The sequence below is a fragment of the Nelumbo lutea genome, chromosome 5 (genome assembly GCF_056320005.1).
Source record: "Nelumbo lutea isolate HS-2025 chromosome 5, American lotus-T2T, whole genome shotgun sequence".
Lineage (NCBI taxonomy): Eukaryota > Viridiplantae > Streptophyta > Magnoliopsida > Proteales > Nelumbonaceae > Nelumbo > Nelumbo lutea.
Window position 1 is genome coordinate 31,119,831 of NC_142688.1, and position 14,172 is coordinate 31,134,002.

Sequence of the window (14,172 nt, forward strand, 5' to 3'; positions counted from 1 at the left end):
ACACCATGTGTCTGAGATTGCAAGTTGGGCCAAGGTTGGGCCTGAGGTCACCCGTGGATTAGGCCTCCACATGTCTTTGCATTGCCCAGAACCAACACGCCTGGCCCTACATACATAGTGGGACCCATATAAAGAAGGGAGAAAGGTAACTGACTATTCTTCCACATTTCTCTCATCCTTCCTCGGACCTCGGTTTTAACGATATTATACGTATAGATAAGGTAGAAAAATTTATTAATAAACACACAATAACTCATTTGAGAAAATTAACAAATTACAAGGTTAGCTACTATCTTGATATTGGAACATGGGCGCCTTCTGCAGGCTTACTGGGTTTGGCTTCTGGCATTGGCCCAATGGAGTTGGGTACAGTATCTTCATGTCTAACATCATGTTTTGACTCTAGCTCTGCTGATGAAGAACCCTGAGAGGTAGAGTCAAGACCGAGGCACTTGAGGAAAACCTTTGCTGCTTGTTGTAGGTAATAGCATGGGCCATAAGAACATTGAGCTATTGTCCTCTGTGCTACTTTCTTGGTTAAACTATCCTCCGCTTCCTGTATCTCTGCTTCTTGTCTTTCTGTTCTTATACTTCTTGTGCTTACGATTCCGCCTTTAGTACTTGTTTGGTCTTCCCTCAACTGCAGTGGTAGAACTCATAACATTATTTGTCATACATCAACAAAATTAAAGGAAGGCAGAACATTAGATAGCAATCAAATCATCAAACCAGACACAACCTTAGAGAGGACTGATTTGCCACAAAACCATGCAAAGAAAAAGATTTTACATTTTCACCAAGACCAAGCCTTGTACCTTGTATTTAAAATGCTTTTCCCATTCGCTAAAAGGACAAAAGTAGGGAGAAAGAAAGGTTGATTGTAGCTTTGTCGGTTGATACAGATATCGGTCAGAATAGAGACAACTAAAAGTTTCTGTGCAAACAAAACTTTATACGATTCATGGGGTTTCTTTTTTTATCTATTTTGGTCCAATAACCTGTGACTCCTGAGAAAAAGGCTGTTGCACACAAAAGATGACGAGCTGCACGTTTGCATTCCTTATTGTTTCTTTGATCGTAAAGGTCGAACGGTCTATGCCAATCAGACATGCCAATATGGGCCCCATCAGGGCCATTCGATACACAGCCAAGGAAGCGGTGGATCCGGGCTTGGGCCTAATCAGCCTGATGTGATGGGACCCATATATTGTGATTGGTCCAGTGTCACGACTCACGAGTTGAAGTATAGACGAGTCACGACTCACGAGTGGAACTCATTATAGTCGCATGAACATCTGAACTTCTGAAGTGAAGCCGATGGTTGAAGGACTAATAGAGTCTAGGGTAGGAATCCTATGAAGTTATATCTCTCTCTCTCTCTCTAATCTATGCTTCCATGAATCCCAGAATCCCAGCTCCACCAGGACCACCACTTTATATCTCAACATCGCTTTCAATTTTCAACTTGTAACTCAGAACATGCTTTCCCCTGGTTAATACACAAACAAACCTCATTGTATGTATGGCTTAGAATGTCCCAGCCAGAGCCAGCCCAACACCTGGATATGAAATCCCCTTGCTTTACTCATTAACAGCTTGGATTCTCATTGAGTTTCAGGGTTCTACTACGAAAATATACACGACTCCTTGAATAATAGACATCTGCGACTGTAACCCATCAAGGATGATTAGTCTCGGATCCAATTAATTAACCGTCTCCCACACCATTTTTATCTTGTCTGTGTAATTGCAGAAAAGTTGCTTGTCCACTAACCCTGAAATAGTGAATTTGTTAATTTATAAAACAAATCTGACCGAATATTTTCACATGGAATCAACCCGCTCTATCTTCATAGAAGTTTCCGGCTGCAGAATTGCAGACGGGTTTGCCATTAAAATTGATTGTTAAGCTAATGAAGGGTTTTAATTTGATTATGAGTATGCTTCAAGTTGAAGGCATTTCAAAGCTTGCTTGAAGGCTTCCACCAGAGCCAGCCAGCCCCGTGAGTGGCAACTCGTATGTGGTGGCCTACAAACCTCTTTTTCTAACGAAGCTTGCCACGTGGCAAATTTTTTCCACGTTATCGTTTGGAAGCTTTGCTTAACCTGAAGCAATTAATTAACAAGGCAGTCAATTTACGCGTTTCATGGACGGCTGGGTTGGCCACCAACATTTTTCCTGCCAACTGAGGGTGGCTTAGTTGGTAGAATATCTGGCTCGTTGTAGGCTGTAACAGAGACCTGAGATCAAATCCCGCTGCCACCAGGGTTGGGGGTTAAGGGGATGGGGATGAACTACTCCCGTTGTGTACAGCCTCATCTCATGAATAAAAAAAAACAAAAAAAAAAAACCATCTCTTTGAATGGATACTGGTGCTGAGAAAAGATCTAAATAGTTGGAAAAAATTCCCCCCAATTACATGCATTGGTTAATGGTTACTGGTGAATTATTTCCTGGCAAGGTTCAAGGAAAGAAAGATGAAGAAAATAAGCAAGCGCACCTTGTTATCATCAAAGCGATTCGTCGCGGCACAGCTAATATTGTTCTTGACTGGCTCCTCCGTCTGATAATCTTTACTTGTGAATAGGTCGCTCACCGGCACCAGCCTCGGCGCCGCCCCGTTGGCCGGAACATCGAAAGCAAGGACGCCCAAATAAGAAAGCAAAACGATGAGGAGAAACATTACCAAGAGATGTAGCCAGACTAGCCAGGGGAAGCCATTAGATTCCAGGACGAGATTGTCGCTTAGACGGAACATGTCGGCCTACTCGCAGAGAGGAAGACAATCAAACATATCGGAGCAACTCACAGAAGAAGAAGAAGAAGAAGAAGAAGAAGAAGAAGACTGGAGAGAACGGAATTTGGGAGAGAAAAGTAGATGGGTACTCGAAACTCAGAAAGGTCAAATGAAGTAATAACGACAGCCGACTATTATGAGGAATAATGACCTAACATGAACGATGCCTGGAACCGTTGATCCCACATCTAACGGCTTGGAGTTACGGAAGACAGAGTATTATATATCTTGTCACCGTCCAACTTTTGATGAGATATAAATAATTGATAAAATAAAAAGATGAAATAAATAAAAAAGTCACCCATTTGCAGGACACGTATGACGCGAATGCAAGGCAAGGAAATAGATCAAATAATAATTATGTTTTAATCATGGAATCTGGACGGATAATACATTTATGGAGGTAAGGTTTAGAAGGTTAAGGTCCTATCTGATTGACGGTATGGATCAGCTATAGGATTTGCCACGTGGTAGATACAGGTAGGGGTGTTAATGGACCGGTTTTGGGTTGGACTCTGTCCAAATTAAAATCCATATGGACGGATTGGATGGACCAATAAGACATTGAATTTGGACGGACCAGTATGACATATTGGATTGGACCTGGTCCATCCATAATAAATTTATATTGGATTGAGCCAATATCTAATCCATTGATAAAAGGTTAGAACATAGGTGTCAATGGACCAGGTTTGAGTTGAAACCGATCTAAATTAACAAGAATTTAAACAGATTGAACAGTCTCTGGACCAGTCCAAAATGGTCCAAAATATTCATTGGACTGGATTGGACCAGGTCCATTTGTAATAGACTCACATTGGATTGGACCAAATCCAGTCCAATTGACACCCCTATATACAGGTGGGATTGCCTGTTGAGTATCTGTTTATAAATTGGCCAGCTGTCAATTGGAGTCTGGAGAGAACTTAATATACCTTCTCTTAAATCTCAAGAGAATGAGTAATAAGCACGGCAGGGAATATCATATTTTCTGTTTACGGTTAGAAGCATTAGTATTTGTTTGTAGTGGACATGTTTGGCCAGTGAAAGCATTTTAAGTTGTTTTTCTTCTAAGTTTGGCTATAGATTAAATGATTAATTAAAGAAACACTCAAATTTGGTAGTGCCTTTGGACTGAAAACTGCTTCCTAACCATATAGGAGGTGCCTAAGGAACCATAAAGTATAGTTCTGCCTGCCCAAATTGTCCAAATCTCTTTTCTAATCTGACTACTCTATGAGATCAATCTCTACCTAGCTAGTTCATGTTGGTCATTTTGAGTCAGATCTCATATATGACAAGTCTCACTTTTATGATGGATTCCAATCTTGTGGTGACATGTGTAGTAGCAGATCATGTTGGTAAGGTGTTGGACCATTTTTGTTGGTGGAAGATCCTATTTTAGTAATTTTTAAAGGTAAATCTCTTAAACTATTCCTAAGTTTTAGGAAATTGATTTATTCATTCTTATTATTTAGAAATTGCCTTGAAGTACCGCCAAGATTTTTGATAATTGAGTAAATCTTCCCCTACCATAGCATTTGGTAACAAAAAGATGAAAAAGATTATATTACCCATCATTCTTCTTTAATTTTTTAAATGAAACATTTGAATAATACCTTGTTGGTCTTGATTTGACAATAACACCTTGTCCATTGGCAAAGTTTTCCTTTTTCTATTGCTACAAATACCTTAATATGAACAGGTGAATAGATCGCCTCCCACTCAAAAACTAGATTTTAAGGATGCCATCTTAGCTGTTACTAGTTCCATGCCCATATACTTCAATATCACATGAAACGATGGAAAAGTTCCCTTTTGTGTTCTTGACCTTCAACCGAGTAAAGGTTGAAGGCCATGTTTTTATCCATAAGGTCGATGTTGAGTTTTATTTTAAAAATTTGAAGAATAATGGAGGATAATAAAATTGACCGTAAAAGGGTAACACTGAGTTTTAAAAGAATTCTTTATATCACGTGGTATCATATGTGAACAGATTGTGATGGAACGCTAACAACAAGGGAGGATTTAATCATTGTCAAAAAACTTAGGGATACTTTAAGGCAAATTCTAAACAATAGGGGTAGAGTTGATCAATTTCCTAAAACTTAGGGGGTAGTTCAAGACATTTACCTTAATTTTAATTGTTTAAGCACAATATTATTTAGTAGATGTCTAAAATAAAAGAAAAGAATGCAAACAAAGAAGAGCATTTGTTATCATATCCGCTACAACATTCATTATTCCTAGTCGATGCCTTACAGTGCACCACCCTCCTTTGTCCTCATCCATGAATAAGCTCTTTGAACATGGCATCCAACCACAGATTGGGAATATCTCCCATGCCAACACATCAAATTTGTTCCTAATGTGTGATTGGATGCCTATGTTTGCAGAATGTGTGGAGAGATTTTAGTTGCAAGAGATACAATCATCTTTACAAGGGGGGCTCAAGCTTTGCAAATACTATGAAAGCAGGAGCATCCAATTGTAACGTTGGGATCATATGTGAATTTAACACATGTAAAGGAGATATATTCCTGATGTGCGGCTGGATTACATATCCTTAGTGTTTCTACTTGTAGGAGAACAAGGCTCCCTAAAAAGTATGTGTATGTGTGTTATATAATACTAAAAGACCAAAATAAAAAAATAATAATAAAAAAAAAAACTTCTATGCAACATTATAGTATCATGAATGATAATTTACAAGGGGAGATATTCCTAGTGTATGGTTCAGCGGTGCAATTTGGGCGAGCCGCAATTTTATATTGGATGGGCTTCAATTTTTGGTTTTTCAGCTAGGTCTTGGCCCAAAAGTTCAGACTTGTTTATTTTCCGGTTGAGCCTAAGCATAACCCTTAAGCAGTCTAAATCCAGCCCGAACTTAACCTAAGTGCATCAGATTTCAGTGTGAGTTAGACAAATCAGGATTAACCTTAGGATCTGGTCTTAGGCCCAATTATTAGGGTTGGGACTATGTTGAGCTTAAACCTGATTCAGCCCGACCAACTTGCACCCCATAGTATGCCTGTAGTTAAAAACTTCAAAATTGGGTTAGAAATTTGTCTACTTTTTAGAGAGACCCAACTTGTTGTAGTTAAAAACTTCAAAATTCTTCAAATGGAGCACCAGAATTGGATCCCTAACAAGAATTAGACAATATGATGAGTGATCAACGAAGAAGTTCTTCTTTTGATGAACCTCTGAATTTTTTAACCCCAAATTTTATTCCAAATAGAGGAACACCCACCTTAAAATTTTACTGCAAATTATAAGAAAAAGTCGTAGCCCACTTTGTTTGAACCCAACAAAAAATCACATCTCCATACCATTTCAGTACATTCCCGAAGACTATAAAAAAGCAAAATGAGATGCATCTCAAAAAAGAGGAATTTGCATCCAAACCTTCCCTTAACACATTTCTGAGATGGCGAGGAATAACATGATATATGTGTTCGAGGCTTGATAGCTCTTGCTCTTGCCTCTTGGGTTGGGAATAACGCCCCATTGTGATGGTTCAGCCTCCATCAGCGCCATCAGCACGCCATCTAAGTGTCGTGGGTTGGGTCTTTGTACTCTTTTTGTATGGAGGTATGCCAATGGAAATTATGTAAATAGTAGTATGAATGTTCAGTATTTTGATGTATCATTTTGTCACTCTCCCAAAAGCTTAACGTACTCTTTGAGGGGAGGTAGGTAGTCAAGTGAACTCATAAGCATGTAAAGGTTAAGCACGAGATCCCCTCGACACTGTACTGTGTGCTTGTGCTTACTACTGATTAATGCAATACAAGTTGCCTTTTGTCTAATTTGTGTGCACTCTTGTTTCATTTTGTGTGTTGTTGCTTGCATTTGTAGGCTTTCTCAATCCCATCGAGCGCTGCACGGGGCCCCCGTCGATTATCCCCGTGACAGTTGGTATCAGAGCCTCGTTGACACTAGCGGTTGTCAAGCCCAACGAGTCCCTGTCGTGCCCCGCAACAACACCAGCCCGATGAAGAATTGTGACATGCGAGAGGAGATCCAGGAAGGGATCTCACGGGTTTATGATGAGGATGAGCCTAGAGATAGCTCTCCCAAAGATAAAGGCGTCAGCTCAAAGCATAACAAGCGTGACAAGTCAGTTGACAAGCTTGCGACCATGGACAAGCGCATCATGCGCTGTGAAGTAGTGGTTGGTGAAACTCGTGACCGTGTGGACAAGATTCAACTCAACCTTGAGATCGTAGCAACGATCGTGGAAAGATTGGAGGACCAGTCCGGTGACAGCTCCAACAGGCCAGACAACCCACTAGAAGACCTGGTGAAGTGCCTACAGATCCAGCTCGAAGACTTGAAGGGCGAAGTGACCCTTCTGAAGAGGCTGATGGCCAGTATAGCCAGCATACCTGCTACTTCAACCCCTCCAAAGATCAAAGTCCGCGAGCCTACCTCATATGCAGGGGCCTACGATGCCCAGGAGCTTGACAACTTCCTATGGAAAATGGAACAATAATTCATCGTCGCCGAGCTCGTTGAGGAGGCAGCCAAGGTGTGTATTGTTGTTATGTATCTTACTGATGTTGCTATGTTATGGTGGTGCAGGAGATGTGCCGATGCGGAGCGAGGATTATGCTCCATTAATACCTGGTCCGTGTTCAAGAGCAAGATAAAGCGCCAGTTCTATCCAGAGAACGTGGAGTACCAAGCCCGTCGGAAGCTCAAGAACCTAGAACACACGGGCTCATTGCATGAGTACGTGAAGGAGTTCTCCGCACTATTGCTCGAGATCACAGACATGTCAGACAAGGACATGTTCTTCAACTTTATGGACGGCTTACAACAATGGGCCGAGCTTGAACTCCAGAGACGAGGTGTGAAGGACCTTGCCACAGCCATGGTTGTTGCTGAACAACTGGTAGACAATAGGCGACCAAGCAAAGACGGCCCCAAACCCAACTCATATCAGGGCATGGGGAAGATCAGGAGGTGATAGGAAACCTTACTACACGCCCAAGGGAGACTCCGGGCCAAGTAAACCCAACACTTTTAAGTTCTACAGGTGACCTGAAGGGGACTCTAGATACATGGGTGGCCAGTTTGTGAAGAGAACACCTCCGACACCATGCTTCATTTGTGAGGGAAAACATTGGACTAAGGATTGTCCTAATTGGGGGAAGCTCAATGCCTTGCTTGCAAAGCTTAGTGATGATGAGCATAGCGAGGAGGAGAAGGAACCAGAGGAGACAATAATGGGGGCTCTACAAAGACTCAATGCAATGAAGAAGAAAGTGAGCCCGCAAGGAGCACCGAAGTTCAAGCCGAAGGGACTGATGTATGTAGACATTCGCTTGAATGGTAAGCCCACAAGAGCCATGGTGGATACAGGTGCTACCCACAATTTTATCTCTATGGAGGAGGCATCCCAAGTAGAACTTGCACCTACCAAGGAAGTCGGATGGTTGAAGGCTGTAAACTCTAATGCCAAACCCATACAAGGTGTAGCACATGGGGTGGTCTTGCAACTTGGTGACTGGGAAGGGATGATAGACCTCTCAGTCGTGCCCATGGATGATTTTCAGGTTGTTCTCAGTATGGACTTCTTAACTCAAGTAAAGGCGGTGCCCATGCCCTTCCTCAACTCAGTGTGCATATTCGAAGATCAAACTCCTTGCATGGTTCCAGTTGTGCCAGAGACCACGTCCACCCCCAAGATGCTCTCAGCATTGCAACTCAAGGATGGAGTGTGGAAAGGAGAGACTACTTACCTAGCCACATTGGTGGACTCCGACCTGCCTGACCCACCAACCAGGGATATCCCACTAGCGATTACAATGGTACTAGAAGAATTCCAGGATGTCATGCCTCCCACATTGCCGAAGAAGCTTCCCCCAAGGAGAGAAGTTGATCACAAGATTGAGTTGGAGCCTGGAATCAAACCACCAGCATGCCCGCCTTACAGTTTGTCTCCTCCTGAGCTGGCCGAGCTACGAAAGCAATTGAATGAGTTGTTGGATGCTGGATTGATTCAGCCTTCTAAGGTCCCTTTTGGAGCACCAGTCCTGTTTCAAAAGAAGCATGATGGATCTCTTCGGCTCTGTATTGACTACCGAGCTCTCAACAGTCTCACCATCAAGAACAACTATCCCATACCTTTGGTGGCCGACCTCTTTGACCAGCTCAACAGGGCCAAGTACTTCACCAAGCTAGACCTGAGGTCGGGGTATTATCAAGTGCGTATAGCCGAAGGAGATGAACACAAAACAGCTTATGTTACCTGATATGGGTCCTTTGAATTTCTTGTCATGCCTTTTGGGCTCACCAATGCTCTAGACACCTTTTGTACATTGATGAATAAAATATTTCATCCCTACCTAGACCAATTTGTTGTTGTGTATATTGATGATATTGTAATTTACAGTAGAACCTTGGAGGAACATGTTAATCACTTCCATACTGTTTTTCAGGTCTCGCGGGACAACAACCTGTTTGTTAAGACGGAGAAATGTTCTTTTGCCATAAAAGAGGTGGCATTTCTCGGCCATGTAATTCGAGTAGACACAATTAGCATGGATCTAGCTAAAGTCAAGGCTATTCAAGATTGGGCACCTCCCACCAGGGTCACCGAACTTCGCTCCTTCCTTGGCCTCGTGAACTACTATTGAAGATTCATTTTTGGATTCTCAGCACGAGCCACTGCCCTCACCAACTTACTGAAGAAGACTAGTATGTGAACCTGGAGTGATTGTTGCCAAACAACTTTTGATGATTTGAAGAGAGCTGTCTCAGCAGAACCTGTTCTCAACTTGCCTGATCCAAGCAAGCCGTATGAGCTACACACAGATGCTTTTGACTTTGCCATTGGTGGGGTCTTGATGCAAGAAGGACATCCCATCGCCTTTGAAAGCCATAAATTGAATGATACAGAGAGGAGGTACACTGTGCAAGAGAGGGAGATGACAACCATCGTCCACTGCCTCCACATATGGCGACACTACCTGCTTGGCTCCAAGTTCGTGGTCAAGACTGACAACATAGCTACTAGTTACTTTTAGTCACAGAAGAAGTTGAGCCCTAAGCAAGCTCGATGGCAAGATTTCTTAGCGGAGTTTGACATGACTCTAGAGTACAAGCCAGGGCCGATGAACAGGGTTGTTGATGCACTTAGCAGGAAGGCTGAGTTTACAACACTATCCACAAGTGAAAGTCCCTCTAAAAGCCAAATCAAACTGGACCTCATTAAGCACATCAAGGAAGGACTCCAGATGGACCCCATTGCTCAAAGCCTATTGATAGCTGCTCGTGAAGGGAAGACTAGGCGGTTTTGGGTTGAAGAAGGCCTTCTTTTGACAAAGGGAAGGCGGAATTTATCTTTAGGTGGCAACACTTATTTTGGTCAATCATGGTTATGGATTTTAAGTCTATGCTCCCCACGGTGCACGTATACTGGCTAGAATTTATCTTTAGGAAAAAGGTAGGGAAACATGTACATAACCTAATGGTACGTTTGAATTATGAGAATTGGGAAATAGAAATAGGAAATGTAGGTTGCAATTATAATTTTGGGCATGTTGATGTGTCAAATTCAAGTCAATTAGAATACTCATAGATTTTTAGTTCATTCATTAGTGGTAATTTGAAAATTTTTTTATTCCATGTCTTTATTGAGTAATATAGATTAATAATATATTAATAATTATAAAATCAGTAATAATAATAAGTATATTATTATTACTATTATTTACTAATATTATATTCTTATTTTGTGTGTATTGGTTTCGAAATAAGTAATATTAAATTATTATTATTATTATTTATTATTTTTATTAAGAAGTAATTAATTTGTTATAATTATGATCTTTTGTTAATTCTTGAAATAGTAATTGCTTTTACAGTTCTTTTAGTTTAACAATAATGAATAATTGAAAGTTTATAATTTAACTTTCACTAAATGAAATATTTATTGGAGAATAATAATAATAATAATAATAATAATAATAATAATAATAATAATAATAATAATAATAATAATAATAATAATAATAATAATAATAATAATAATATAAATAAGTAACACTAATTATATATTTATAAAATAAATAATATGAATTAATGTAAACATAAAATGATTATATCCCAATTAATAATTAACATTATTAAAATACTTATTAATTATCATTAATTAATTAACATTCCAAAGTAATAATTATCATTGTTATAATTAAGGAATTAATGATCAGTAAGTAATTATAATGAGTAATTAATTTTTATCAGAAATCATTGTTTTAATAATAATTAATTATAATTATTGATAATAATAATATAATTATATTAATTAATATAAGTATTAATTATAACTATTTATAAAAATAATATAATTAATGATTTCATATAAATGTATGAATTATAATTTCTTATAATAATTTTAATATAAATAATTAACATTCAATATTTATTTTCAAAATAATTAACATGAGTTAATATAAATATAAAATGATTATTTCTGAATTATTAATTACCATTATGAAAATCATTATTAATTATCATTCCGAATTAATAATGAGAAAAATTATCAGTAATTAGTTAATATTAGTAATTAAGTATTAATAGTAATTATTATAAGAAATTATTATCAATGAGTTATTATTATTAGTAATCAATAGCTGAAATTAATTAATTAGAAGTTAGTAATTATTATTAGTACCCCTCTTTTTGAAAAAGTTGACTCATCATCATTGTCATCATCAATGACAACAACTTGATAAATACATATTTTGATAAAAATGGGTAAATATCATTAATTTATTTTTTTATCTTTTAGAAAACTGAATAAGAGAAAAATAAAATTGTTAGCATTGCAAATGAAAAATTATTTAGAATTTTTCAAAAAAATTATTGAACATAAAAAAGCAATTATTCAAAAATAAGTCGTTAAATCAAAGAGTAATTAAAATTATTCAGTAAATCATAATTTTAAGAAATTAAAATTAATAATTATTTATCTATAAAAAACCAATTATTCAAAAATAAGTTCGTTAAATCAAAGAGTAATTAAAATGATTCAGTAAATCATAATTTTAAGAAATTAAAATGAATAATTAATTATCTATCTGAATTAAAACAGGCAATTTCAGCAAATAATTTGAAGTAATTAAAATTTTCTATTAATATTTTTTAATAATAATCATTATTATTAATAGATTAATAATTATGAAATCAGTAATAATAATAAGTATGTTATTATTATTATTATTATTGTTATTATTTTAATTTTATTTTTTAAGTAATTAAATTGTTATAATTACGATTTTTAGTTAATTCATAAAATAATATTTGCTTTTATAATTCTTTAAGTTTAACAATAATTGAAAGTTTTATAATTTAACTTTCACTAAATGAAGTATTTATTGGAGAATAATAATAGTATATAATTACTTGTAATAATAATAATGTAAATAAGTAACACTAATTATATATTTATAAAATATTTACTATGAAATAATATTAATATAAAATGATTATATCCCAATTAATAATTAACATTATTAAACTGCTTATTAATTATCATTAATTAATTAACATTCCGAAGTAATAATTATCATCATTAGTATTAGTAATAATTAATTATAATTATTGATAATAATAATATAATTATATTAATTAATATAATATTATTAATTATAATTAATTATAATAATATAATTAATTATTTCATATAATTGTATGAATTATAATTTTTGATAATAATTATAATATAAATAATTAACATTAAATATTTATTTTCAAAATGATTAATATGATTTAATATAAATACAAAATGATTATTTCTGATTTATTAATTACCATTTTAAAAATATTTATTAATTGTCATTTCGAATTAATAATGAGCAATATTGTCAGTAATAAATTATCAGTAATTAAGTATTAGCAGTAATTATTATAAGAAATTATTTTCCGAATTAATTATGAGCAATATTATCACTAATTAATTATTATCAGCAATTAAGTAATAGCAGTAATTATTATAAGAAATTAATTATTATTTGTAAGTAATTATTATTAGTAATTAATAGCTAGAATTAATTAATTACAAGTAGTTAACAATAATTATTATTAATAATTAAGCTGTATTTAATTAATTAGAAGTAGTTAACAATAATTATTATTAGTAATCAATAGCTGAAATTAATTAATTAGTTTAGTAATTAACAGTAATTAATAGCACGACTTCCTTTTTTTAGGAAATGATTGAAAGTGGGAGCTTCCCACTTCTCACAACTTTACATGGTGGTGGGCTCCACTGCATATTAGTGGGCTCTTTTCTCGAACTAACACTAATCAGAATTTGACACATGTCTAGTGGGCTCTGTTCTTGAACTATCACTAATAACGTATCTATTTTGTTTAAATCTTTGGAATGAATGATGTCTGAATGTAGATGGACCACATGTCTAACTGTAGAGGGCTTTAGCTTGAAATCATTCCTTATATATATATTAGATGTTTTCAAAATTGGACCGGAAAAACCAGGTTCTGTTTAACCCCAAAACTGCTTTTTGGCCAAAAACGCTGATTTGGTTAGTGAATCGTTGACCTGGGTGGTTGGGCTATCAAATCATTCAACCCGGAAACGATTTTTGGCCATTTTAGGGGTTTTTAATTTTTTGTATTTTTCTATCAGAGCGGACTATCCATTCCGATTGGACGATCGCAATGTTCGACCCAGAAACCGGACCCAAAATGATTCTCTGTCCGGTCTAGTTTTAAAAACCTTGATCAATATAATGACACACTGCCAAAATAATTAATAAAATTATGAATATCAGGACAAAGTCTTGGTGACCCAGGAGTTAAAAGTTCGAGACTCAACTGAGTTGTACCAGAAAAAAAAAAAATCAACCGCCAAAATAAGAAAAAGAGAAATAAAATGTTATACTTCGAAATTTAGAGACTTTCACAAAGTTTAAGCTGTTAGATGAGGTTTCTTATTAAATAATAACTACGGGCAAGTATATTTTGTATCGAAATATAATTAATTATAATAGGTGACGAGAATGGAACATTAGCTTATTAAGTCAAACAAGTTTTAATATTATTTGAAATAGTCTATACCGTAAGAATCATTGTTAAACTGTAAAAATCATGCATGTGAGTAGACGCTATCTCATCCTTCATTAAAATTCATCACCAAATCAAAGGGAGCAAAGTTTGCAAACAGAAAAAAATAATTATAAATATATGATATGAATTAATGACCAAAGGAATCAAATCTCAATCTGATCAGTTACACATCATTATAGCATTTATTTTTTTTGAGAAAGTTTACTGAAACATGCCACCCCTTTTTAAATTGTCTCTGTTGAATTGAAATATAAGTGCTATTAAAAAGTAG

At 36.1% G+C, this 14,172-nt stretch overlaps 1 protein-coding gene across 1 annotated transcript; it reads right to left on the bottom strand.

Annotated features, from left to right (window-relative positions):
* Positions 1–230: 230 nt before the first annotated feature.
* Positions 231–2,991, bottom strand: LOC148851430 (uncharacterized). The gene is made up of 2 exons (XM_088947527.1): positions 2,502–2,991; positions 231–640 (listed from the first exon to the last, which is right to left on the bottom strand). Exons 1-2 carry the CDS (start codon positions 2,757–2,759, stop codon positions 290–292), a joined length of 609 nt encoding a protein of 202 aa, XP_088803653.1. The 5' UTR covers positions 2,760–2,991; the 3' UTR covers positions 231–289.
* Positions 2,992–14,172: the final 11,181 nt, after the last annotated feature.

Coding starts and splice junctions, on each gene's coding strand:
- LOC148851430 (XM_088947527.1), bottom strand. CDS start 2,759: ATGTTCCGTCTAAGCGACAATCTCGTCCTGGAATCTAATGGCTTCCCC. Junction 641..2,501: donor ATCGCTTTGATGATAACAAG/GTGCGCTTGCTT, acceptor CTACCACTGCAG/TTGAGGGAAGACCAAACAAG.